The sequence below is a fragment of the Falco biarmicus genome, chromosome 6 (assembly GCF_023638135.1).
Source record: "Falco biarmicus isolate bFalBia1 chromosome 6, bFalBia1.pri, whole genome shotgun sequence".
NCBI classification, from domain to species: domain Eukaryota; kingdom Metazoa; phylum Chordata; class Aves; order Falconiformes; family Falconidae; genus Falco; species Falco biarmicus.
The window spans coordinates 61,857,838-61,884,249 of record NC_079293.1 but is presented as its reverse complement, the minus strand read 5'-3'; the positions used below and the strand labels follow the sequence as shown (position 1 = coordinate 61,884,249).

Genomic DNA, 26,412 nt, shown 5'->3' with positions numbered 1-26,412 from the left:
GTTTATAGCCCTGATAATTGCAAATGTATGACATATATGGGGATGCTGAAGGCAGAACTATTTTAGAGAGTTGATTTTAGCTCTCCTGTAACTGTAGTGATGTCAGTAAGGTTTCACTAAGGATTAGTTTGGTCCATACAGTAGAAGAAAGGATGGACACAAAGGCTAGGCTCAGTGAAGCTGCTTCACTGTACTGCACCGCATTCAAGTCTAGACTGCTGCAATGAAAGCTCTTGTCTTTCAGTACTGTTGAAATTTATGGAGAGCTAATCAATGCCGACAAGTCTGTAGCAGTAACATGCAACTTGTTTAGTATTTACCTGAAATATTTCTTATATGGGGATAAAGGAGTTCTCCTGGCCCGTAGCTATCCAACCGCTGCTTCCAGAGCCCTTCAGCCCCCACCGCCAACATATACGGTTCTTCTTCAGCTGATAAAGAAAACTGCAGTTGTGCACACCAACAAGAAACTAATGTATAATATTTGTATTTCAATAGCAGGGGTTCCCATTTCTCTAAAGTTACAGAAGTTCAGTTAAAGCTGACCCTGCCCTAAGGAATTATGGGCAAAGAAAAGCATGAGATTATCATAATCTGAGAAACTCAGAGATTCAGGTCATGTTTAAATCCAGAACAGTAAGGCGGTTTGGAACCCTATTAGATGCTTTAAAACCACTACAGGTTTGGACCTGGCCCTACTAAAGTCAGGCAAAAGTCACCCCTAATCTCAAGTTCCAGTCCAGTGCCCTAAACTGAAAGCTGTTTTCCCCTCAAACATAGGTTATTATGGGTGAACTAGGTTTCAGAAAACATTCCAAAGATCTACAGATCTCAGACATCATGCACACATCCATTTCCCCTGTTACCTATGCTCAAACCTAGCCTTCTCAGCTTTTAGTGAGCCTGCACTTTCTCATAAATCATCATTAACCCTCAAGGCACTCCCCAAACCACTTCATCATAGAAAGTGCTTTACAGAGCACAGGAGAGGAATAACACCTCTCACACCTGTTCATTTGATAGTGTATCAAATAGTGTGGTTAATAGTGTATTTGCATTAGAAAAATGTATATAAGTAGTATTAATACAGAGTATACAGTACAATTATTGTAGTTGGAGAATCCTACTATAACTAAAAGCAAATTTACTTATCCTGTATTCTTTAATGTTTCTAAGACTATCCTTTTTGTGCTCCTCATTTTTCAGTCTTTGCCCAAAGCCTGGGTCTCACCAGATTGAAAGCTGGATGCATAACTCATTCTTCATTTCTCCTGGGTGACAATGCAACTCTCACCTTCTTCTAAAGTTTTGCCTATAAATGACTCCGACCATGGCCCTTCACCACCAGGAGACACAGCTCTGACTGACACTTCATATTTTGTGAAGCTGGCTAGCTCCTTCACAGTAAGCCTAGTGTCACTAATGTTTGAAACAATCCATTCCTCCTCAGACGGATGCTGAGATGACACTTTCACATCATAGGTCCAGCTGTGCCAAGCAGATAGACCTGTGAGATGCAAACAATCATGTTATTACAGAGTAGGTGGCTCTAACAGATGATACACATTCTTTGAGAAAACTGTATGTTGGAGACTCATTTCAAAAATGCCAGTATCAGGGGAATTGGGAAAGGGATAAATTGAAAATTTACACTCGCCAGCTCTGTGACCAACCAAGAGCAGTGGTTCAATCCCCCATAAAGAATGAAGTTGGAAGAACCAAAATTTTCCCCAGCTACGTAATTTTCTTATGTTCAAAGACACATGCACAGAGGATGAAGACCATAGCACAGCCACTGATCAAAAGTCATTACATCTCTGGCATGCATTTCCTGTGTGCTATCAGCAACCAACATTACTGTTACTTCAGACCATACTTAAGATGGATCCTTGCTTAAAGCCCCTTGCAAATGACAAATGAGTTACCAACATAAATTTGTATAAATGTAATCAGACAAGCTATTTTACTGGCAAATCTTGAGTTAAATTTTTCAGACTGAGGTAATTCCACATCTTCCAACAGGATCTGCTACTGAAATCACCAAAGCCCAACATCAGAAAAGGGGAAACCAGGAAGTTATTTCTCTAGAAAGAAAAACAGTGGACTTTCAGGAAGAAACAGCTGAACTTACTGGTTCCAATAGTGTGTTCAGGTGGTCTCCAGCTGATCACAGCTTGGTCCAATCCAAATAGCACCATGACAAGCCGAGGAGGAGTTGGTATAGGAAAAGGCTGAGTTGATGTCCCATAGAAAAGCAAGTTGCCAAAGCCAAAGTACTCTGGATATTTCAAATTGCAATCCACAACATACTCATTGAAGCTAGACATCCCCATTGTAGAGACCTCCTCATGGAAAACTGCGCAGCCATCTGTGACAGTAAATGTGTTATCCTCATAAACAAAGCTCTCCATGTTGTTAAGTGGTATATGTGATCGCAGCGTGTGAAATTCTGAACCATCAAGAAAACCTGACACAAAGGCCTGTTCTGTTTTGTTGAAGAAAATAAGTCTCTTAGATTGGAAGTTGATCATGAAGTCTTTCAGACCACTTGATGTCACTACTGGTGAAGCTGTGGAGGCAGTGCCAGGAAAGAGTGGAAGGTTTGCTCTGTATATGCCATCTTCCAGGAGACAGAAAATATAGCTGGCCATGGAGCAAAATAGACCCAAATAACTACAGTGCAAGAACTCTGTAGATGAGTCACACATATTTTAACAGCTCAGAGATGTTCCTGCCTTTATGCAGACAATAGGAAAATGCTTTTGGCACTATTAATATACATCCTGGGAGAATTAAGCACATCACTTTTTACCTTCTGGGGATTTGGCTGGCAGACTATTGGAGAATATTCTTCTGTAATACCTCAAGTGCTAAGCATGGACATTTAAAATGCATAGAGCTTCATATTCATAAAAGCACTGAATGTCTGAATACCAAATTTCTGCATTGGAAATACTTTATCTCCTCTGCTAACACCCTAGGGAAGAAAATGCTAAAAACAACACTACATGGCATCACTCCTGTTCCAATTGTTTTGTAGTTTATTATTTGTTGCCAATTGCACTTTTGTTTTGGTAAGGCAAGTTTGAAACAGGAGCCTACAGATGACCAATGAAGTAAAGAAAATTAGAGAGGCACTTTATAGCACCTTTGACACCAAGTGCTTAAAGGAGGACACTTACCCATTATAGGGATCAGCTATAACCTTCCTAGGGGATGCCACATAAAGAGGAGTGACATCTTCAGCTGCAGTGCAGTTCTCTAAATGGCAGACATATATCTAGGTAATGAGAAGAAAAACTGGTGATGCATTTATAGGGTGTTTGCTAATGAGAAAACAATCTGACCTGAGATTCCTTCAACCAGACAATGAAATACCTCTCTCACAATCCTAGGTCCTTCTGGGCTCCTGAGTTGTCAGTCACCCAAGTATAACACTTGTGCACAAGTATGAATGCAACAAATGCATCCATGACAGCATGAAAGATCTGTCTGTCAGACATCCTCCTCTTAACTTACTAACTCTAAGCTAGAGAGAAAAGCCCAATTTGGGAAATATAGGCAAGCTGTACTTCAGAACAATCTGGCAAGGAAGGGGAAAGAGGGAAAAGGATGTGCTTTTCTGATCCTGTGAGCAATACCTTGGGACTTCTCTAATCTGCAATGGATTCAGAAATCCATGCCATCAGTCTGTTCACCTACAGCTCATTTGTATCTTTTTATAACTACTCCTTTTCCTGCTCCCTGTTCCCTGAGCAGTAACCGAAAAATCAGACATGGCAAGAAGATTGCAGGGAAAAAAATATTAAATCTCCCACTAACCATTCAAGGCAACTTTCTAGTCCTTTATGCACCGGAGGACTACAAAGGTACATGCAAAGTCTGATCATTAGTGTAACTGATGTTCTACAAGTAGAGAATCAAGTGCAGAGTTGCCATCTCCATTTTTACTTCAAGTTGAAACAGTTGTAATCTGAGCTGTTATCACTGGTATGAAACACTTTCCCTCTTGAACATCTTTTGTCAATTAAGAAAAGCATTATAATGTCAGATAATAAAGTTATCTGACCACCTTCCTGAGGGAGAATAGGAACTGAACAGGCTAGATGGAGAATCAAGTAACAGAAAGTTGCTTATATCGGGTATGAGGTGAGTATGAAGTCATTCTTAAAAACAAAGCAGTTAAAACCAAAGGTTTTTATGTCCTAAGGAGAAAAATAAGACAAGAAGCCACAGTTCCATATAGCCTGTTTGCTTTAAATATGTTCTCATATTCAAGCCTTTCTTCTTTTTTAAAGCTCTGAAATATGCGAATATTATTAAAGTTAAAAAAATTATTTCTATAATTACATTTTGTGTATACATATCTATATATAAAACAGATTTTCTCATGTAAAATAAATCACAGTAATAGTTCAAATGAAATAAGAGATTAATTGAGCTCTGGAGCACTACCTTTTCTTTCATGACAAAGTATATCCTCTGGTAAAGCCAGTCTACTGAGATGGACGTAATATTCCCCCAGCCAGAGTAAAAGAGCATTAGGTCAGATACATCAGACATATTTGCAGCTCCTTTCACCCAGATGGAATTCCCCTCAGAAAAATAGATAACTTGCTGATAAACATTCACAGAAATTCCTACAAAGATAGGTACACAGATAATACAAGAAAAGTGTCAATTTTTCAGTTGTTTTTTCTATTTGCCTTAAAAGTAAGTATTTTTCAGTCTGCAACCCAACATCACTGGAGAAAAGTTAACTGGTTTCTCGCCTCTGCTTCTAGTCTTCTTTCACATAATAAGGAAACTTTCCCATTTGCTATGTAAGTGGCATTATTATAGACAACTGCCCTTCAGAAAGGTGATCAGACAGAATGAGAATATGCAACATGTGAACCAACTGACACTGATTGCCCCTCTCTGCGGCAAAGAGATGCAGCTGGCATCTCCTCACAAAGCAGCATTCACTCTAGAATTCAAGCTAGACATTATCTGTGCCACCCCTATATTATCAAAGGGTATTTAGTTAGGGGCAACATTTGTTCTCTGGCATCTTTGTGGCTCTGTGAACTTCTGTAGAGAAACTCAGATTTCCACACTGTCTTGAAGGACCAAACACAGCACCAATGTAGGTAAGAAACATTAGAGTGGCAAGTAATTTCAGATAACATCATTGTCTAGGGACTTGGGCTACTAAATGGCTTGTTGTAGAGCTCTGTGCCCCAGAGTAGCTAACACACTAGCATACTCTTCAGCCAGTAACTTTCGACACTTGGTATTATTCAATTCTCCAGTTTGAACCTCTTCCCCATATTCATGTTGAGAAAATACAGTCATTAATAATAGGGAAACATCTGCTTTGGCTTCATCTTACCTCAGTTTAGATACCTACTATGTAAAACTCCAGCTCTGAAGTAGCTGCCTAGATTCAGTGAAGAAAATGTTGCACTGGGGAGTGCAACATCTCTTCTCAGTGCCTGTCGTTTCACATAGGTCATATCATGTCCTGAAAGTTCCTATTTCTCCGCATTGATGATAAAGGGAGGCTAGATACTGACTCAAGCTAGGTGAGGTGCATTCTGTCCTTGGTGAACACAGAGGTCTAAGCCATACTTGAGAGAATGAGAGCCCAATCTGATTTTACCTGTAATGTTGTGTTGTATAATACCATTTTGCAGGCACTGGGCAGCTTCAAGGAAATATTCTGTGTATCTCTTCCTTAAAGACTGGTTTCTGGACAGAAGAAGCCATGTTGCTTTTTCCTTAACTAACAAACAGAGAAATTCAGAATTAACATAGATGACTGCAGCACAGAGAACATTACTAACTCAGATACATCATTAATAGACATGCATATACACATGCACACACATGTACATGTATGAATGTATTTTTACACTATCAATGACAGACTAAAAAGTAAATTCTTTGATTGTTGAGAGTGGACGGAGTTATTTGCCATTACAATGCCTTCTGACTCCTCAGCCAGGGTGAGAATGCACCACATGAATTCCACAGCATTTCCTGTAACAGCAGTGAGTCCCTGCTGAGGGGGTAAGCTGGAGTAAATGAGGCCCTAGGGATTCCTAAGGAAATGAAGGCACTAAGGCATCCATGTGACTCCCAGATCCAGCAGAAGCGGTATATTTAACCCCTCTGGGCCTCTTTGAAAAGCCCAGTCAAAGTAGAATATTGTCCCACAGAGCTGGGGAAGAGCAAGGCAAGTAAGTTTATTTCATTTATTTCATCATGCTGATCGATGACTTTTTCAAGGAACAAGTAGTTTTCACAGATAAAGATGACAATGGGATAATATGATCTGCTTCAAAGTTGATAAATTTAATTCTTTTTTCTAATAAAGTCACAGATTTTGAAGTCAAGAAGGAGCGCTTTGATCACATAAATGATTGTGTGATTCCGTGATTCTATAAGTTCACTTTGTGCTTATACAGGCCTGAGTAACTTACATTGAAGCCTCTGCAGTAAATCCATACCTTCTGTCTGGGCTATGCATAGATCTGGGAAAGACAGCTAGTCTTGCTTTCAAAAATCTAGCACATCTCCTGCTAAACTGATTCACATGTAGTTACTGTCATTTTAAAAAGTGTTGCATTATTTCAAGCCTGAATTTGGCTAATTTCAGTTTCCAAGCAATCCTCTCCTTCCCCCCTGCCCCCCCCCCCCCCCCCCCCAAGTTTAAACAGCTGTCTGCTGTCAGATGTCATTTCCTCATATGGGTATCACAAGACTGATCAAATGCTGTCTTCAATAACTCCTGGATAATCTGCATAGATTGAGCTGCATGTATTTCTCACATGATGCACACACCACAAGTCATTTCGGTGATGATGTCTCCAGGGCACAGTACAAGTACAATACATTTTCTTGCAACCCAGCCCAGAGACCAGATTCTTCTCCTGACTCTTCCGGGGGCTCAGATCTACACAGCTCAGTACCTGGTGCAGTAACACCATTTCTGAATGTGATACATGAGGAAGGTTTGCTCCTGTTCATGTTAGCACAGACAGAAAGCATATACCACTGCAATTTAAGGGGAATAAACTGAGGTTTTACATGGTGACTAATAAGGGGAGATGGGATCATTCCCCACCCCAGAAAGGGTTTTTTTGTGGGGGTTAAAGTTGTTTGTTTGTTTTCTGCCTTAAATTGATTGGTTGATAATTGCCTTGACTTAATGAACACAGTCAGATGTACCAGTCTGGACATTTCACAAATGGTTCAAATGTTCACGGCTCAGGAACAGCCAACCCTAGAGCAAAACCTCTGTGGAGCCTCCAGACAAGAACGTATCAGTGTGTCTGAGCTATTAGAGAAAAAAGGAAGTCATAAAAAGAACCAAAGCAGTTTTAAGTTCAATTTCTCTAATAAATAGCAGAAGACTGGCAATTCAGAGACAGACTTAAAGTGTTTGCTAGAGTTGGAGAGTTTCCAGGTGTTGACAACTGATTTCTTCAGGAGGAGGACAGCATCTTTTGTTTTCCTTTCTGAAGATACATTTTGATAACATTGGTTTCATTCTCACTTGTGCTCTATTTCAACATGTACATTTCTCTGGCAATTAATTACTATTTCTGCAATTCTTTGAGTGATACCTATAATGGATCATTGCTTTAATTATTAATTAATTAATACAGTAAAATAAATACAGCCATGAAAGAGCAACAAAAATTGATATGATTTCACATATTTGACATGAGATAACTGAGGATGTTTTAAGAAGTATTTCACATGAAGTATTTAATATTATTAGAATAAATAGATTTGTTTGTCAGCTGTTAAAGTCTCATTTAGAAAATGGAAGCATCTCCTCCCAGTCACTGCCTCGGACCACTGAGGAGTTTTTCATCTATAACACAACTCAGACCAAATTTGTTTGGGTCTACCAGCGTCTCAGGTTATTACCATGTGGTGTAGCTTGATAATGTCCACAACTAAAAAACAAGACTCCCTCTGATATGCTATTGACTCCTCAGTGAACAACTCCTTGTCATGCGGTGTTTATAGTCTAAATATTATTCTCTTCTGCCAGGTACATGGCAGCCCAGCAAATGTGACTTTGTCCCCAGGAACAGACAGTGATAAGGACACTGCTACTCTTGTACCTTTGGATTCTGAGGTTGTGATGTTGGCTTCGGCAGGGGGTCCAGCACCAACCTCATTTACCGCCACAATCCTGAACCTACAGTAAACCAAAGAAACAGGTTTTGGTTTGCAGGTTTCCTTTGAAAGATTGCCTGAGTAACATTTTATCAAGTAGGGCAGCTGCCAAAAAAGTGACTTTCAGAAAATGGCTATTTAAATATAATGCTCTGGGAAATTTATGAACCAACCCGAACCCAAATTCCCCAAAGGTGGGACAACAACAGAATCTTCTAAATTAAAATGCAGAATGGGGTTTCAGATTCAGAAGAGCAACTCAATTTAATTTCAAAGGAAGATCAGTATTTACCAGTGCAAGCAGAATGCAGGCCTTTGTGTTTAATAAAAATGAAGGAATTTTTACAGATGCTTAAAGGACTAGGGAGGACTGCTCTATCATTCCCTGAATGTACTGAAAACATGCCACACAAGCTTAAAAAATGAAAAATGGCAGCTAAGAAAATGCAGCCTACGGGCCCTGTATCAAATTGCTTTTCCTTCCTCCCCATTTGACTTCCACATAAGCAGCCAACTCATCTGGAATAACTCCATTATTTCAAGGAAGGTACTCTTGCTTTTGGCAAAAACATAAACAAACTGTGTAATTGTGCAGAAGTGGTGTTTAGGCATACCCGGTACCATCTGGGAAAGAAGCACTAAAGCACATTTCACCATGTTAATTATCTCTTCCTTTCATACCTGTAAGTGTTGTTTGGGAAAGTGGAGTAGAACTGAAAGCTATGCCCTCTTGATGCTCTCAACAGTTCATGATTCTCACTGGTCAGGAGCAAGTTATATCCAATAATCAATCCATTTGGAAAAAGTGGTGGAGACCAACTAACTTCAACAGTGTTTGGACTTGAACTCTGAATATCTTTAATGACAGGAGCTGTTGCAGGAGCTGCAAGAGACAGAAATAACTGACTATATATAACATCAATACTGTAAAACAAAAACATCTGACTCTGTATATAACATCAATAGTTTTTCTTTTTTTTAGGTTTCATACCTGTAATTCATTTATACTAATAAATACGATTAAGGACAGCATAAAATTTCAGCAATGTTCAACTTTTTTTAGTGTCCTGAAAAATGTATTTCAGTCGAAAAATTAATGTGCATAATTATGCATAAAAATATCCAGTGTGCCCTCACAATTTTGACCATGTACTTTTCTGTGCACGTTTTTAAAACTAAAAGCAGGAAGCAGCCCTAAATCTTCTAGTTCATACAAAAAAAGCCTGTAGTATTTCAGTTTGGTCTCCTGCAGCTACCTAACAGATAATGTAAACATCATTCTGGAGATTAAGCATCAGTGTTTTCTGTGAAAAGAACAAGGAAACCTACATGTTTCTAATACAGTCCTGAAAGATGCAATTAATAGTGCAGTTCATTACCTCCAAAAGCATGTGTCCGGTAACTGGAACTAGATGGAGAATGGAGCTGCAGTTGAGATGTAATGATCCAAACTACTCGAAACACATATTCTGTGAAGGCTTGAAGGTCTTTGACAGTATATGAAGTTTCAGATACTACCTAGATTAATGCACAGGCACAATAATTTTTTTTTCCTCCATCTGCAGCTACTGTTTAGGATGTTATCAGGGAAAAAGAGGTCTCATACAACAACAAATCTATTTCAGGATACAAAAATGCAGCATCCTAAGTTTAAATAAAAGGAAATTCTGGGTGCTGTTTTCAGCATAGACTTTTATTTGCCATCCTTTTAGAACTTTTTCTCTTCCGTTTTCTTCAGAATACACTACCAAATCTAAACAACGAGCAGATTAATAGAAGGATGGATGCAATATAAAAGTAAATTTGAAGAATAAGGTAAAAAGCCTAAAATAATAGCATATTATGGGCAACGTATTTTAAACTGTTGATACATATAATACAGGTTTAATATCCAAAGGCTCCTAGTTACCCTTAATATTTACTGTCTGAAGCCATTGTTCCCCATTATTTCACAAGAACTTCCTGCCTAGCAAATTATCTTTACCTTTGTGACATCAACTTGCCAAGCTCTGTAATTTGATCTAATAGAAATGATGGCAAGATAACAAGTGTATAGTTGACGCAAAAGAACGTAATATAAGAATAACCATACTGAGTCAGAACAAAGGTCCATCTAGCCAAGTATTGCATCTTTGACCAGAAGTAAAAAAATTTCTCTAGGAAAGGTATAAAAAAAAGCTGACAGTGATATTGCTCCCAAATACTGTCTTGGCATTTTATAAGCATGGCTCAACAAGAAACAATGGCAATATTTATATTTAGTAGAACTCAATTTTTCTTCCATTAATTTGTCCAGTCACTTTTCAAATGCCATTTAGTAAATTTAGCAATTTTAGCAATTTTAATATTTAGGAGTTTAAATTTAGTAATTTAACATCCACACGTGCCAGGAAGCAGCTAAACATAACTACACATTCTGTGATGAAATGCTTTCATTTGCTAGTTTTGAACCTGCTACCTGATAGTTTCCATCAAGGTCCCTAGCTCCTGTGTTGGAGGCACTAGGGAAGAATTGTCCACTTCTCAGCTTCTCCATGCTACTTATGATTTTGCAAACCTCTTTCATGGGCTTAACATATTATCCAATGTTTTTTCTAAAATAAAATCAAAAGCAGAGAAAAACCTATTTCCTTTCAAAGTATAAGGAAGTGTCCTTCTTTACCTCTGTGTACCTCCAGTCTCCAGGGAGATGATTGAACTTCCACTGGATAATATAGTTCACCCCAGAGATGTTAGCTGGCTTCCACCCTAATGTGACACTGTGGCTTCCAATGGTAGAGGCAAATGGCGCGCTAGGTTTGTTCAAGAAGTCTGAGGGGAAAGACAATACACCAGTAAGAAAACCTTTTCATGGCAATCTCTGGGCCTTGAGGGTAAAAACCTATTACCCCCACACAACTGAAAGCTGTGAAGCCAATAAAACCATAGAAAAGAATGTATTGAAAACATTGCTGAATAAATCACATGACATTTTAAAGACAGTTTGATAAGTAAGCCTGAACTGGGCCAAGTTCAATGCAAGCAAATGTGACTACAACATTGCACTTGTATAAATGCACTTTTAATTACATTACATACAAAAAAGGTACTTAGTAAAATTTTGATTAAATTAATTAGAAACCTAAAGAAGGTTATGGGAGACTTCTGAAGAGATTTTCAAGGGGCCTATTTCAATAGCACTGTATTGGCCCAATTGTTCCCACATAAGTTGCGAGAGCTTTTGGCAATGATTTCAAGATAGCAGACAGGTCAAGGATGAGTGCTTGACAAAGTATCATCTTAAACAGTTGAGACTGGATTCAAAAAGTCTCATGTCCATGAAAGGGAGGGGAAAAAATGTTTTACTATAAGATAGAGTTAACTTCATTGTACTTGTTAAAAGAAAAAAGCAAAATGGTAATTTTCTGACCAGACATTTTTAGTTTTTGAAAGAAATCCAGATAATAGAACTAGACCATAATCTTAAAACTCAATTTATCAGTTTTTGAATTGGACAAGACTCTATTCAGACTTACTCTGTGCTTCAACTCCATATGCATCCTCTGCACGGCTACAACCAAACTTACAGGAAACTGTCTGTGTAGGGTACAGAACTCACTGGTTAGTTTTGTGTAAAGGCAAACTTCCTCCTAGAATTATGCAGACACATTTTAAATACGTACAAATGCTGTGGACATTTTGAATAAAACAAACTCTGTGGAAATCATTACATTCATTCCAAAAAACAGTAGTACCAAAACCTCACACCAAAGAGCTTCCTGAGAGCCCTTCCATCAATTCACTGGGCACTGAATAAGGTTTTCCTCCTTACACACTGTCCCTTTGTGGAAAGCACAAATATGGGGCTACATTGAAGCTAGAAATAGACTTCAGTGACAACCATGGAGTTAGGAAGTAATGGTTTTTAACTCGTTAATGATATGCTCCATATGTTGGATTTCACCCTTTCCTGCTTCATGTATTCATTCATGTATCCTATGAATGAGGCACATTCTTACAAAGGTACTTCCAGTGAATTTTCAAAATAGTTGAAATTAGTAATTTATAAAAGCAGCAATGCCTAATCAACAGTTCCTTGTCAGTAGTTACTTCTAGTACAGTCGTGTCTACAAGGTGTAAATATAACAAATACCCCAGAGCAGTGGGTACCTCACAGTCACATCCTGAGAATAGAAAATCCAGTTTAGATAGGGAACATAGATAAAGTGTTACCCTGCTTTATAGGTAGATAACTTAAGAAGAGGTAGTAACATTTTCCAGGTGGATTTCAGTAGCATAAAAATTACATGCAAGACTGAGTCTCCTGGAAAGCCATAACTTTTGAGAAGTGATGGTTTGAGCTTTTCTAGACAGGCATTTTATTTGGGCTCGTTGTATTTTGCCAGTTCACTCAGCCTATAAAAACTTGAAGTTTGCTTCATACAGCAGCCACCTTTCAAATGAGTAACCTTTAGATCATTCAGAAGCAATTCATTATGTTAAGCGAGCAAATGTTTTTAATTGCTCTTCCTGTGATTCTAGGATATATACTTCTGGCACCCTATGGAAACTAATAAGGCATGTTATTGCAGACAACACAGTTGCAGCTGAGACGGATTTAAAAACTTGCTTAGCAGTGTATTTCTATATACATTATCTCACATCTAGGCATTCAGTGCCAAGTGCAAGTACTTGAAAAGTTTTCCCAATGTTTTCTTATTCAGAGAAATAAAATACTCCCAAGTGAATTACCATGACTGTTAGCAGGCAAAGATCCAGATATTAGCAGATGACAGTTATCAACTGTACACTGGAGCTTTCATTTACAACCAAGATTTGTTTAGTTTGTAGGGGATAGTGTCCCCTGATTACGTGCTGATTCATAGTGCCTTCTGCTTCATTTAACACAGACATTTCTGACCATTTGTTTTTTCTCATGTTATTCTTCTTCTGATCTTTGTCTGAACCATAAATCCAATTTTTGCTTGAGGTAAGAGGATTACTAAAGCTCCTAGCCTTAGAAATTTTGAGGGAAATTTGCCATCTGCTGTGCCTGAAAACAAGAAATCCTCACATATTCTCCACTGATCAGAACTGCCCTTGTATGAGCCAGATTCTGCTGCCCTTTCTTGTGAATATTCCCACTGAATTTAGTGGCACTCCCCTGTTCCTAGGTGAGAGGTAGAATCTAACAGGAGCAATACTGCTAGATTTTGGTCCCAAGGTGTAGCCACATGACACAGCTGAGCCAATGCCAAAGGAAATGACACACTCATACTCCGCTCCTTTCCCCTGCAGACTGCAATGACCTGATCCTCTGCATGCAGTGACCTGGTGCTCGCCTGACCATGTGGGGAATCAAGTCAGCCGGCTGATCCAGTAGAAAGATAATCCTGCAAAAGCCCTTGCAGAGTTAGTGAATTTAACTGGCATATTGTGTGGCCAGACAAGCAAAAAAAAAAAAACCACCAAAAAACCCAAAACACTACAATAACAAAAAAAAAACCCCAAAACCTACACTAATTCTGTGTTTCTACAAAAATAAGTTGGTTATTTCTTGGACTGTTCCTACACTCCAAAACCTACTTACCATATTTGTATGCCTTTTACATGGTCACAATTTTGCAGATTTAAAAGCATTAAAAAAATCAGTCTATTCAGTTGAATTTCCAGTTCACCAATGAATTTGCATTCTACTCAGGATTCCCTCCAACTCCTCTATCACCTGCTTGAAGTGTGTTGCTGCCATCTGGGTATAACTTCCATACTGAGGTCTCAGCAGTCCCAAACACAATCCCGCAATTGTCTTATCCCCATCCCATCCTACACTCTATGTTCATGCTAAAAGAGCCCCAGAAAGACACAGTCTTTTTAGCTGCACTCTGTTGCCTCTGTCACTGTAAATACCAGTCCACCTGCAGCACAGACCAGGCACTCCCCATTTGAGATCTTTTTCTAAAGGGCAACACATTGCCCCTTACTGAATTGCATTTTACCTCATTCAGTCTCTACCCAGCCAAGAGTGTGTTTTGCCTTCTAGCTCCCACTCCTTTTTTCCACTTCTCACCGAACTGATGTCATACCAGCTTTAATAAGCATTCTCTCTGGATCATCTTTGATGGCATTAATGAAAAACTGGATAGAACAAGACTCCTGTAGGAGCCTAGAACATAGTTTAAATAGGTCTGTTCTGTGTTCCATACTGGTGTGATTAGTCTGCTTTCTTTAAAGCAATATTCTTTGTTACACAGCAGGTTTAAATCCAAACACATCTTTAGCCACCACGCCAGAAAGAAAGGATTCAGGTACTTAACTCATTCTTTAGCTTTAGGAAGCACAAAACAATTATACCTGTATTGATAAGTTTGTGTATCTACATTGTATTTCTTAGCACTATGTGGACATAATAACCGCTGAAATCACATTTTTTTTTATTGCTCTGATAGCACTTAACTTACCTCACATGCTCTAGTGTATGTCTTGTTCTGCCAAGAAGAAAATTAATAAAATATGGGATTAGCATAACTAGAGTCACAGAGTGTTTCAAACAGATAATATCAAGTAATTAGAAGTTTCTTACAGTGAAAGTACACTACAAAACCTTATCACCGGCAAATAATGAAAAAAGGCAAACCCACACTTGATAAACCAGAAAGTCAACATTAAAAATGATGCCAAGGTTAAATGAGCTTCAGGTGTTCAAGAGGTCCAGAAAAAAGAGCAGTTTAAAACTGTAATGGCAGTTGTCCCAGACCAGTGCCAATACTCATCCATCTGGTTTAGTAAAAGCAAGAAATCTACCTAGTAAAGACCATGTGCTTCATTTACATCTGCATACAGCTCTGAGACAGACTCCAGTAAATTCCTGAAAAGCTCTAGTTCTTTCTCACATTTTGAAAAAATGAGTGAATGGTTGAGCTTAATGAACTGTAAAATGTCCTCACATTTTGACAAACATAATGAAAGCTTTTGATGTTACAGATAACTCCCATAGCAAGAACTAATATCTTCCCAAAAGAGAATTTATAAATGCAATGAAAGAAAATAAGGATATTACATCTTTTCATAGAAACACTGCTTTGGTTAGGTTTCCCACATCTGCCATTGGATAAGGTACTTGGTGGACTGGAGACAAGTGCAGCAGAGCCAAGGCTAAGGCAATACTCACACATTTCAGTGGGCAACTGATTTGCACTGTGGCATTCCAGAACTGACATCCGTTCATGCACTGCAAAGACAGATGGTAGCTTTAAAAAGGACTTTGAAAGCACTTTTTTAAAGAGAAGGGATACTCCAATTCTGAGGGTGAAGAAAACAGTTCAATTTCCAGCTACACTAAAACATTCTGCATGACCAAGTCACTTAGCTCCTTCTCACCCTGGTTCCTTAGCAATAAAATAGGCATTTGCAGCACTCAAACTCTGTAACAAAAATATTAAACATACCAAAGATCATAGGTACCCATATACTACAGTAAGTTATGTTATGTAATGCCCTCCTTAATGTAAAATCAAATACAAAGCAAAAGAAAAATAATTCTTTGAGATTGGTTTGTACAAAACAGTAGATGTTCAACTACCTTTTCAGCTCTAGTAAAGACATTGACACCCCTGCATGTACTGAGAGCACCAAAAGGACTGCAGGACACCTAAGCAGATTGTGACTATCAATCACCTGGGGAGAGTGCTCAGCTTTACATAGGCCTTGGGAAAGGGCTGATGCATAGCTTCAGGGGCAGAAGGAGACCTGGTTAAGACAGTTCTTGTTCATTCTTCCTCTGGGAACAAGTCACCCAGCCAGCCATGATGTGCGTGGCCAGTGCTCCCGCTCTCTGAACTTTATTTTACCACTTGCTCTCCGTGGAATAGTAACAGAATGCAGTATACAGCTCAGCCAAGCACCGTGGAAAGCCATTCAACACAAGGCCCCTGCCCTCCAACAGTGGCTTTAAAACCATGAGTTTTCAAAGATGTAGTAAATATTATGTGGGTTGGATTTGATGTTCAACCTTTCTTGCTTATTCGGTCCCGTCCACTTTTTAGTGGTCATGTACAGTTTTCTTTTTAAAAGGAAACTGGAAGGAAACAACTCTGGAAGAAGGAGACTCTGATATCAAATATTGCAAAGCCTCATAAAAAAAAACAATAAGACTTGATAACACTGAACAAAGATACACAGTAACCTAATAGCTGAGTCAACCTTGCTATGTATTTTCATGACACACAGCCATTTATGGTCCCAGCCTCATAAATGACCCAGCCTTGTTAAACACCAGGTGCTGAGAGGCTGCTTCCCACTAGCCTCTGTGAAAAATATTAATGACTGAATTCTCCACTACTCTTCAAAGAATATGTATAACCACCAGCTTGAATTGTATTCGAAACCTGCACTACAAGAACATCAGCTAAAGTTCTCACAAGAATGCTCTTATGGAAAGCTCATGTTGAGCTAAAGACACCACCCACCCCCATAATAGACACAATCATTTGAAGTCCTACAGAACTCTAAATTTTCAACAATTGTCATGTTGTTTTCTCCCATCAAATCACTGAGAAAACAAAATAAACTACTTAACTGTACAAAGGTAGCTGAATAAAACAATCTTAATGATTTGTATTTTGGAGGGAACACTAGTTTTGAATCATTTTCTCGAAAACTTATGATTTGTAGATCACAAATGTGAACATGACTGAAAGCAGAGATCCAAAGCCTTTACACATTTTCTTTAAACAAAAAAGATAGTTCTGTCTTCAATAATTCAAGCCAAGTCTAAGCACACAACCTACTGACTTATACCAGACAGGCAACTGTGCATATTTACATGGAGTCTTTGATAATATGATCATTGTACCCATTTTATTCAAATAGCAGTAACATAAAATGTCAGTAATCAATAAAGTAAACCATTACTTACTGCTCCAGTGATGTCACTAACATTACAAAGGCTAGTAATTCCAACTTCTCCTTCCTATAAGAGAAATACATACAATTTTACAAAAAGTCAATTAATTGATTAAAATATATTAAAACATTTGTTTCTTGCAAAACAAATTTTCTTCAACTAATGATTCCTTATTTGAAGAAATTTATTGTTGACACACCAGTAGCTCCTCACTTGAGACTAATTTCAGAGTACTGTCAAACAAAAACATTGACAGAATCAGTTGGCATTAATTAAATTATCTCAGGTAGGAATTTGGCTCTCATCTCCTGATTCTGGTTCACTGAGACAATAACAAATACTTCATAATACGTTGGGTGTTAATTGCAAAGCCAGGTGGCTTTGACCTCTTGGGAGCAGAAAGACCTTCCTTCAAGCTAAATGCCTTTTGTCTGGTCTCCTTTTGAAGGGGTTTTATGCAGCCATATGGTGACTGCTCTTCCTCTCCTGCTTTAAAGTACTCTTGAGCTAAGGTGCCTGTTTTTTCACATCATTCAAAGTGTGCAAAACCAGTCACCACCTGTGAAGTGCAAATGATTTGAGGATGTATCTAACAGCCTTGGAGAAGCTGAATGTTAGGTCCTAAGTTTTGTCCAGCAAACAGGTAAGAGCACCCTTAATAAAACAACTCTCAGGAAGAAATTTTCAGCACGCTGGGCACACCACGACAATAGTGAGAATCAAAGGTGTCACAAAACAAATGTGAACACAATAAGTAGACCGGAGGCAAAAAATAAGATTTACAGCTCTCAGGCTCCAAGATTATGTTTTTCTCATCTGAATTCCTTACATAATATGTTCACTGAACATGAATGCGATTTACCTGTCTTTCAAAGCTGAAAGGAAGAGCAACTTATTTCTTATTCTGAAATAATTTAGGCTTAAATTAAAGGATCCCCATTAAACTTATAATTGCATAATAGGCTTCCATCAGAGAAGGCAATTAACTCTTTCACTGGTGCAAGAGTTAAGAGTTAGTTTTAAAGGAACTGACAGACAAATGTATGAAATAAAATGGAGCTGGTGACAGTCCTCTGCAGTAGGTTTCCATAGTTGGTTAGCCCCAAGGTACAAAATGTCCTTTTTACAGAGCAAAGGTACATGGTCTTCTAAACAACATCAACATTTCAGGCAAATAGAAACAAGGATGTAACTCCTTAAAGTCTCATGAAGAATTACTGTTTGGATTTGAGAGGTTCTGCTTATCTTTGTTGTGCATCAGTAGAAGGAAAAATAATAACCATAAAAAAACCCCCATAAGATTAAGGATCCAACCACCATCTTTAATACTTAAATAAATATCCACAATTTAAAGCATAAGCGACTTCAAAAAGAAGCTGAAACTAGTTCAGGATAATTGTGCAAGCCACACATTCCCAGCCAATTTCTTGTGAATTTACAGTTTTCCTAGATCTATATAAGAAAAGTCATAGACTAGACAGAAACTGATAAGTAAAGTGAATAAACTGAAAGAAGAAAGGTTTCTCTCCTCCACCCTTCAGGGTCTTCAGTGTTTATAGTAATTTCAGGAGGTGTTGGAACATAAGTATATAAAGAAAGTATGAAACGAACACCCATGCAATCTGGTTAATGGGATTTCTTCCTTACCAGTATATTTATACCTTACCAGCACTATTAAACACCAGTCAGGCAGGCTGGCAGCAGTCTTGTGGCTTTTTTTTTTTAAAAAAAAAATTGGTTGGAAACCAAAGTCCTAAGGTACTAACAGACTGACTCCTGTTCTTACCTCTGCTGTAAAGAGTGGTTCCAAAGAATGTTTATCAATATGGTGATAGGTGCTTTATATATATAAATATAGGTTATTTTTATAAATAAAATATATATATATTTATTTATATATATAAATTGGTTTCACCAATTCAAATGTTAAACATTAGTTCTCAAACTCTGCTTTTACTCAGATACATTTTTAAAAATAATTTTGAAAAAGCTGATTCGTAATAGAAAATTCTTACAGTGCTAACAACCATCTATGTTTCAAAATATTAAGTACAGTTTTTCAAAACTTACCAGGTTACTTGTACATAAGTTTTGACAATCTTTTGAGAAAGTACAGTACACTGCAGAAATCCATACACAGCAAAAAGCAGCAAGTATGTTCAGCAGGGGATCCCACAGGCAAGTGTTCCTCATAACTTAAGCAATTTCATCTGTCAGACTGATTCTTTCCTTGACTTGGCCATACAAACTCCTTTTAGTCTAGATGACGGAGACACAACTGAAATTTGTGCATTTCAGCTTGTTAAATATTTTTAAAATCCTTGCTTACTCTCCATTCCTTCAACAACTTTTCAGCTTCCTGGAGCATTTGTCTCGAAATTGCACAACATCCATTTCATAGTTTCTTATTAAACCACTGAAACAAAAGAGTTGACCAATGAAAGTCAGCGTATCTCCTTACATAAATATCATTAACGTAAAATGGAAACTAAGTGCAATGCTTTTAATCAGGTGCTCCAAGCAACGCGGAAACAGGGAAAGAGTGAGAGAAAACTGTTCTAATCCTCATTTCTACTATGATAAAGTATTTCTAAATATTTTCAAGTGGATACCACTAAGAAAATTTGTTTGTGATGATGAATAAGCTTGTTAGAACACTACAGTTCATATCAGTCAATAAAAAAATGTTAATTAATTCTCTACTTTAATGACTGTTTCGAAATGTTCCATTTCAACATCAAAATACTACTCACAACAGACCCGTCTGGCTTCTGGTGCAACATAGACACAAACTACCCAGAGCCATGCCAGGGGCTCTCTGCATGACTGGTCACAATTGTATTAGTAAGTTTGCACCCATATCGTGGAAAAAAATTGAAGCTGATGCATAAATCATGTACCTGATTTAGAAAGAGATGAAGAGTCCTACATAAGGAGACTCACATTGAAGAGGTCAGTGGGAATTCAAGTTTAAGTAACATCCAGCTCCCCATCTGTGGCACATCTCTGTTGTTGGCAGAGCTATTCACAGCATCATTCTGTGAACCGCAGTAGGAAATCGATCCAGCTTACCCATATATATGTAGATATAAACAAATGCTATGTCATTTTTGTGCATGTGTATTATGCATTATAAATAAAATGTGTTATTTTATAAATAACATAGCATTTTGATGATCAGCTTAAGCTGACACATCCTGTCATTGCTGCTTAAAGAGGGGACCTGCTTTTCTACCACACCTTCCCAAGCCCTACTCACTCGCCAAGCAAACATTCCTGCAGTCGTGCAGTAAACCAGGCTGAGAATCTGGTTAACACTAACCCAGCAACAACAGAAGTGAACTGGTTAGCATTAACCTGATGCTGTTTTCTCTGTTTCAGGCTGCAGCACAGCCCCCTGTGCTGCTGTTCCCATGCATGGCAGGTAAAAGGAGCTAAAAGCACCATTGCAGGAGGAAAGGATAAGTTAAGCTGGCGAGAGACATGGATATTGCCAAGCATGTGGCTCGAAGGTGGTCAGAGAAAGGAAAGGCTTCCTTTTCTTCCACTTGTCCTGGGAAGCATTTGGGGGGTTCTTTGTGCATTATCTCACCCTCCTCATCACTACTCAAAGGAACTCCTAGATGAGAGTAAGACTCATCTAAGGTAAGCTTAGCTTTCAGCTACACAGGTGAGAGGGAGTTACTGCCCCATTTGCTTGACACTTCTTCACTCCAGAAGTCCCTACTCCAGCCTACCAGCAAAGCTGCTCAAGAGGGAACTCCTTAGCTCCAGCCAAAATACGCCAGTTTATTCTGACTACTTAAATAGTAGCTCTTTGCTAATCCAGCTCACCCCAGCTGAAGAAGCTTTGTCAGAGTTCACATGAGCAGCAAAACTGAAGAGGAAGCTGGTGACAGGCAGATGTAGGCTGCAAGTTCTTCCTGAGGCAGAGCACTTTGTGCTTTGGATAGATATTTAGGAGATTTAGGACCCTCAGGATGTGGTCTCTAGGGCTAGTAGGTCTATACTAGTAAATTAAATGTACCCACACCCATACCCTAGCAGATGGCATGCAATAACCCACAGCCACACTTCAAAAATCACTCATACTCCAAGAGATGATAGCCACAACTGAAATACCTATGGGGAATGGTTCCTAGCTTTCAATATATTCCAAATTGTTTCTGGAAATGATTTGCACTAGTGCTGATGTGGATCAAAACCAGCCAGGGACAACTCTAACAGTTTAACAGTTGATCTATGTGGTCACTTAGGATTAAGGGCATGGATTTGAATTACTAGCTTATAAATAGCCCAGGTAAACAAACACGTCTAAGTTCAATGTTTTAAAAAAAAAAAATCTTTTAATTGCATTGAATTATTCAACACTTTTTGGGGGTTGATTGGGTTTTTTTAGTAACTCATTGATCATTACAATGTTTTGGGTCTTGTTTGGGGATGTATAGAGAAGAGCTGGGGCGGGGCGGGAGAAGGAGGGATCAAGTTAAGATCCTGGTGAGAAATGTAATCAAGATGCATCTGAAAATGTTGGCATTTGGCTCTTAGGGCAAGGAAATTTGGTTACTATCAAATATGTGTAACTCACCCTTTATAACTGGAACATTTTGCTATTACTGATGCTGACAATTCACAAGAATTCACAAGTGAGCATTTGCACACTGATATATGTGTAGTACAGCATACATTGTACAAATGAGCTCTAACCATTACTGCAATATAGACAGTTAAAATAATAATATTAAAGACATTATTCAAATGAACAACTGCTTTTATAATGCAGATTTTTTTCTTAGCCTTCCAACAATGTTTTCCACCAGGTGTCACTGTAACATCCCATAAACCAGCACCTTCAAAGGGGAAAAAAGCACCGAACTGTATATCCTTTCTCGTTTATGTTCCTTATAACACACTGTCTGAACAAATACTAGCAGGCACCTGAGTCTTTGGATTTTTCACCTGAATTTCAGGAATTCTTAAGAAAGAGAGTATTTATGGGCTTTAGAAACTGGACTTTAAAAGGAGGGTTTGTAAAATCTGTGAATGAGGGAGCATTAAGTATTACTTTTAGTAAGTTCATCTCTTCCATAAAACTGCATCCTGGCAGAGAACTAGGGATCCAAATTCTGTGAGATATCATTAATAAACCTTGTCCTTTATACCATAGATCTACTTACAGAACACAATTTCCTTCATCCCGAAGACCAGCACAAGGAGAGGATCTGCAAGGGAGAAGACTATGAATGAGGAGAAAAATAGCAGTGTAGTGAGTAACAGAGAAAAGCAAACTCTTATTACAATTCCCTACATGAACAGCAGTATTTATCAGAGCACCTCACAAACTACGGATTTATCTTTCAAACTCCTTTGAGAACAATAGAAATATATACAGACAGATGATCAGCCCTAATAGTAATGAATATGGGCTATCATATCTTGGGGAGAAACATGCACTTTATTACTGCCAGTAAAGCAAGTAATTAACATCTCTATACCTGAAATCATCATGATTCATAAAGGCAAATCTTTCCTGTATGTGGACACACACATGATTGTGCATATGTATATATGAATGATAAAATGTAAGCAGACTAATGAACTAAGACACAAAGTTTTAGGTCTCCGCTGCACTTACAGCAGAAGACTGAAAATGTTGCCTCGAGGTGCGTTGGCAGCCTCCTCTATTATACAGCCCAATGCACAGAGACAAGGTGTTACCTCTGCAGCCAAAGAGTTCAGTTGGGAAGCATCTTCTGGGCTGCCAGAGGTTACAGCCCAACGCATAAACTCATGCCAGCTTCAGATTATTTTAATACCCCAGAGCAAAAGCTCTCAAATTTCAGGGCAGCTCCAGCAACCTTGCCATGCCATCATCCCCGCCCCAAAGGCAGCAACCTCCATCAAAAAGGTAGGCCAAGAAGCTCAGGGTGATACCCACTCCAGCAATTTAATTTTTATCTGTTCCCATGTGCAAGTCAGGCACCTAAAATCTCATTAAATGAAAGACTTGACCATGCACCACCATTTAAATACACTGTATGTAGCTTCAAAAAAAACACATCACACAGCAGCAATTGGAACAACCTCAAAAACAGAAAAGGGGGTGGCTGAGGAGGCAAGGAAGGGAACATCCAAACCCCCCAGATGTCTGTGTCTAATCTGGACTGTTTGTGTCCAGTTACATAGCACTAAAAATTCCTTGAAGTTACACCACATTCATGAGTCCTATGTAGATGGAGGGAAAAATTGGGAGAGGTGAGAAAGGAGAGACTGTCAATCCCACAGCCAGCCTACAGGGCACAGCAATGAAAAGGAAAATCTCAGTTTTTACTTATGAGTTTCTAACCCCTTTGTCTTGGGGGAGGTAGCCTTGAAAAGATAGGCTGATGTGAAGCACTCAGTAGTGGTGATGGATTTTCACTCTTTTCCAAAGATCACAGATTATTCTCATTTTCCCTCCAGCAATGAGCCCTCATTAGCTTTTGACTGTCTCAGTACAAGGACCCTAAGGGCAAAAAGCTTCCCTCCACTGCCCCTGCCTCCCTCCCCTTTTATTTGTTAGTGCAACTGCTAAGGCAGCTGTTTGTCTGGCAATAGCATCCAGTCGGTCAGGGAGCACTTTGCACAAACAGAGGGAAGACGGTACAAGAGAAACCCCCTGGAGTCTGGCTCAAGATTTATATCTATCGCTGCAGATTAGAGAAGTGGGATTGGGGAGGGGGGAGAAGCAGGCTGTTAAACTGGATCAAATTGGAAAGACAGTCATGCATGAGATACTTAGCTAAACCAGTCAGGAGACAGGGATTTGTTTCTATTGATCTGCAGTAATGATGACTGGAGAAATGTCTCATTAAACGATGTACAATGATGGATTTCAGACTAGGCAAATTTGAGCTGTGGAGATTAACAATGGCAAGAGATGTGAAAACTAGACCTGGGCAGAAAACATAAGGAATGCTAAAAGGTAACATGAATCTATAAATATGCTGCTAAAATCTAGAAAGAATTTATCAGGGCGTACTAAACTATGTTTGTGTAATCCTTTATGACATCAGGGCAGAAAGAGGGCTAGCACAAAATGACAATAAAACCCTGGCTGTTAAATAAAGCTTGCATTGCTTTTTGTATTGCTTTAAAGAGGATAGGTTGGCAAGGTATTTGCAAAGCTCTTTAGCGACTTGTTCAACTGTATTATCTATTAGGTATCATCTGCTTGTTACTAATCAAATGTGCAAATTTTTTTTTTAACCTGAAATTTGAAGAAAACTAGATTTCAACATGCACAGGGCAACAGTATAAGTGTAAAATGGTCTGATGCAGCATGTCTGAAGAGGACTGCATGGAAATCATGTGCGAAGGTTTTTAGAGAGGAACAGAAGGAAAGATGATTGCATACTGCAGAGGGACTGACTTATTGCTCTGAGCACGTACATCTGTGTATAAGACCTTATGAAGCTAAGATCAGGAGGAAAAGACAAAAGAATCAGCAGTAATGTAGATTACATGATCTTTGCAGAGATCTTCAGAACAGTCAGATGCCCAGCCTGCATAAACATCTTCCATAAAAGGCTTTACCTCTAACACCTCCTGGTTTCTATGGTATTCCAAAATACCTGAACATTTCATCTCCCAGTAGTTTCATAAAAATAAATTGCTCATCCAGCAATCCAGAAGACAGCCCATCTGCATGGATTTTCTTACAGCCAGAGAAGCAACAGTACCCACCATGGAGACAGGACTTAGCAGAGGCTCGATTTGACCATTTCAACCACCTGCCTGGGAAAGTGTGCTGCTGGAGTGCTGCTTGGATGTACTGCTCACCAACCTTTTGACAAATATCTAGAGTTTCAGTCTTTCTCCCCTAAAAGTTCCTGTCCTCCTCTCCTTGGCTAAGCAGTGTCCCTGGGCACAGGCACTGCTGCTGTACCACAGGAATAAGTAGCTCCCTTTCTCCACACAAGCAAGAGCAAAGCCACTCATAGGACGAAAAAAAAAATTAAGCAAGTTTTCTAAAATATTTTTGAGCCTCCAACAGACAAAAACAGGCTGGTTGCAAACAGCTGGAGATATGTCTGATCCCTTCTTGTTTGAAGGGCAGGGAAACATCCCCTGGGCAGACCATACTTAGCTGGGACTACTGACATGAGAAATCCTGGGGATGGTAACCCAGCAGGTCACTTCCACCCGCATTAACGGGTAAAAAAGTACATGCTGTGAGAAAGCCAACATTTTGTCTCGACTCACTAATGTGTGCCAACACCACAGGCAGCCCAGCTGAGTCTTCAGGTTTTCTCCTGTAAGAGTTTCAAGCCCTCCTGGAATACCAACAGCTGCTGTGACTTAAGAAGTGGCCTTTCCCCACCCTGCTGGGCAGAGGGGAAGGCCTGACCATGCCTCCACAGCCCCCAGATCTGGATCAACCCTGTTGAGAGGTGGCCAGTGCTGAGCCCCACGACCGTGTGCCTGCTCCTCGGCTCTGGGGAACTTGGGGCTGGGTGCCATTGCCTAAACAAAGGTTGCTGGTGACACCCACACTGTTTTAGGGTATCCCAGAGGTTCACCCCAGGCTAGTGGTGCCTAGGCACCACAGCCGGGGGCCCCCCAGGGCAGGGCCCAGCAGCCAGGGCCTGTCGCACCCCCAGCTAGAAGCAGGGCAGCCAGGGGCACCATCCGGCACTCCTTGGGGACAGAGCTCGATGTGGGCCCATGGCTCAGCAGGCAGGGCAGGGCTGTGGGAGCTGGAGACCAGCTCTGCTGTGGTGTGGCTGGGGCAGAGGCTGACATGGGCCGTGGGCAGGTCAGGGAGCCCTGGTGGGCCAGGCAGGGACAGCCAGGCCCAGGGTGCCCTCACTGCCTGGGCAGGCAGGTGTCACCCCACAGCAATGAAGACCTCTGCCCTTCTGGACCAGCAGCTGAGAGCCAGAGGGTTTATCCAAGCACCTCAAAAGGCAGGAGGTGCCTTTGTTTAGGCCACCAGACCAAGCTTGACATCTCCATTGACTGCAACAGCAGTCACTTGAATTTAGATGAAATTTGATTTCAAATTAATGCTTTAAAACAGCCTGAGAATTACTTGCCCTGAGATGTGTGTGCTGCCCCTCATGCTGGTGCTGGCATGCTGTCAGACCCATGGCAAAGTGGTCATTTGGGTGTTGAACCAGCTTTTACTTTTCTTTTGCTGAGCAAATTTCCTTCCAGCTGAGGGAAGTTTCCTTCCTGATGAAGTTTTCCTCACCAAGAAGTCAGGTAGATGCTAGAGCGAGCAGGGGGAAGGCACACAGAGCTACACCTGAACACTAATGGTGAGGGTGCACACCAAGGCTGACAGGGTTTATCACTCTGTGAAAGACAGC

The 26,412-nt window shown here is 39.6% G+C and overlaps 1 protein-coding gene across 1 annotated transcript in view; it reads right to left on the bottom strand.

The window, feature by feature from the left end:
- ROS1 (ROS proto-oncogene 1, receptor tyrosine kinase) overlaps positions 1-19,252 on the bottom strand; it is a 71,698-nt gene extending 52,446 nt beyond the window's left edge. Inside the window, exons 1-15 of the mRNA XM_056344015.1 lie at positions 19,130-19,252; positions 17,072-17,125; positions 15,326-15,385; positions 14,616-14,642; positions 11,694-11,754; positions 10,841-10,989; positions 9,558-9,696; positions 8,860-9,061; positions 8,124-8,200; positions 5,645-5,767; positions 4,456-4,640; positions 3,183-3,280; positions 2,132-2,643; positions 1,295-1,507; positions 321-431 (exon numbers count right to left, since the gene is read on the bottom strand). Of these exons, the coding sequence (XP_056199990.1) occupies positions 321-431; positions 1,295-1,507; positions 2,132-2,643; positions 3,183-3,280; positions 4,456-4,640; positions 5,645-5,767; positions 8,124-8,200; positions 8,860-9,061; positions 9,558-9,696; positions 10,841-10,989; positions 11,694-11,754; positions 14,616-14,642; positions 15,326-15,385; positions 17,072-17,125; positions 19,130-19,252 (2,134 nt within the window). The remainder of the gene's footprint in view (positions 1-320; positions 432-1,294; positions 1,508-2,131; positions 2,644-3,182; positions 3,281-4,455; positions 4,641-5,644; positions 5,768-8,123; positions 8,201-8,859; positions 9,062-9,557; positions 9,697-10,840; positions 10,990-11,693; positions 11,755-14,615; positions 14,643-15,325; positions 15,386-17,071; positions 17,126-19,129) is intronic.
- Positions 19,253-26,412: the final 7,160 nt, after the last annotated feature.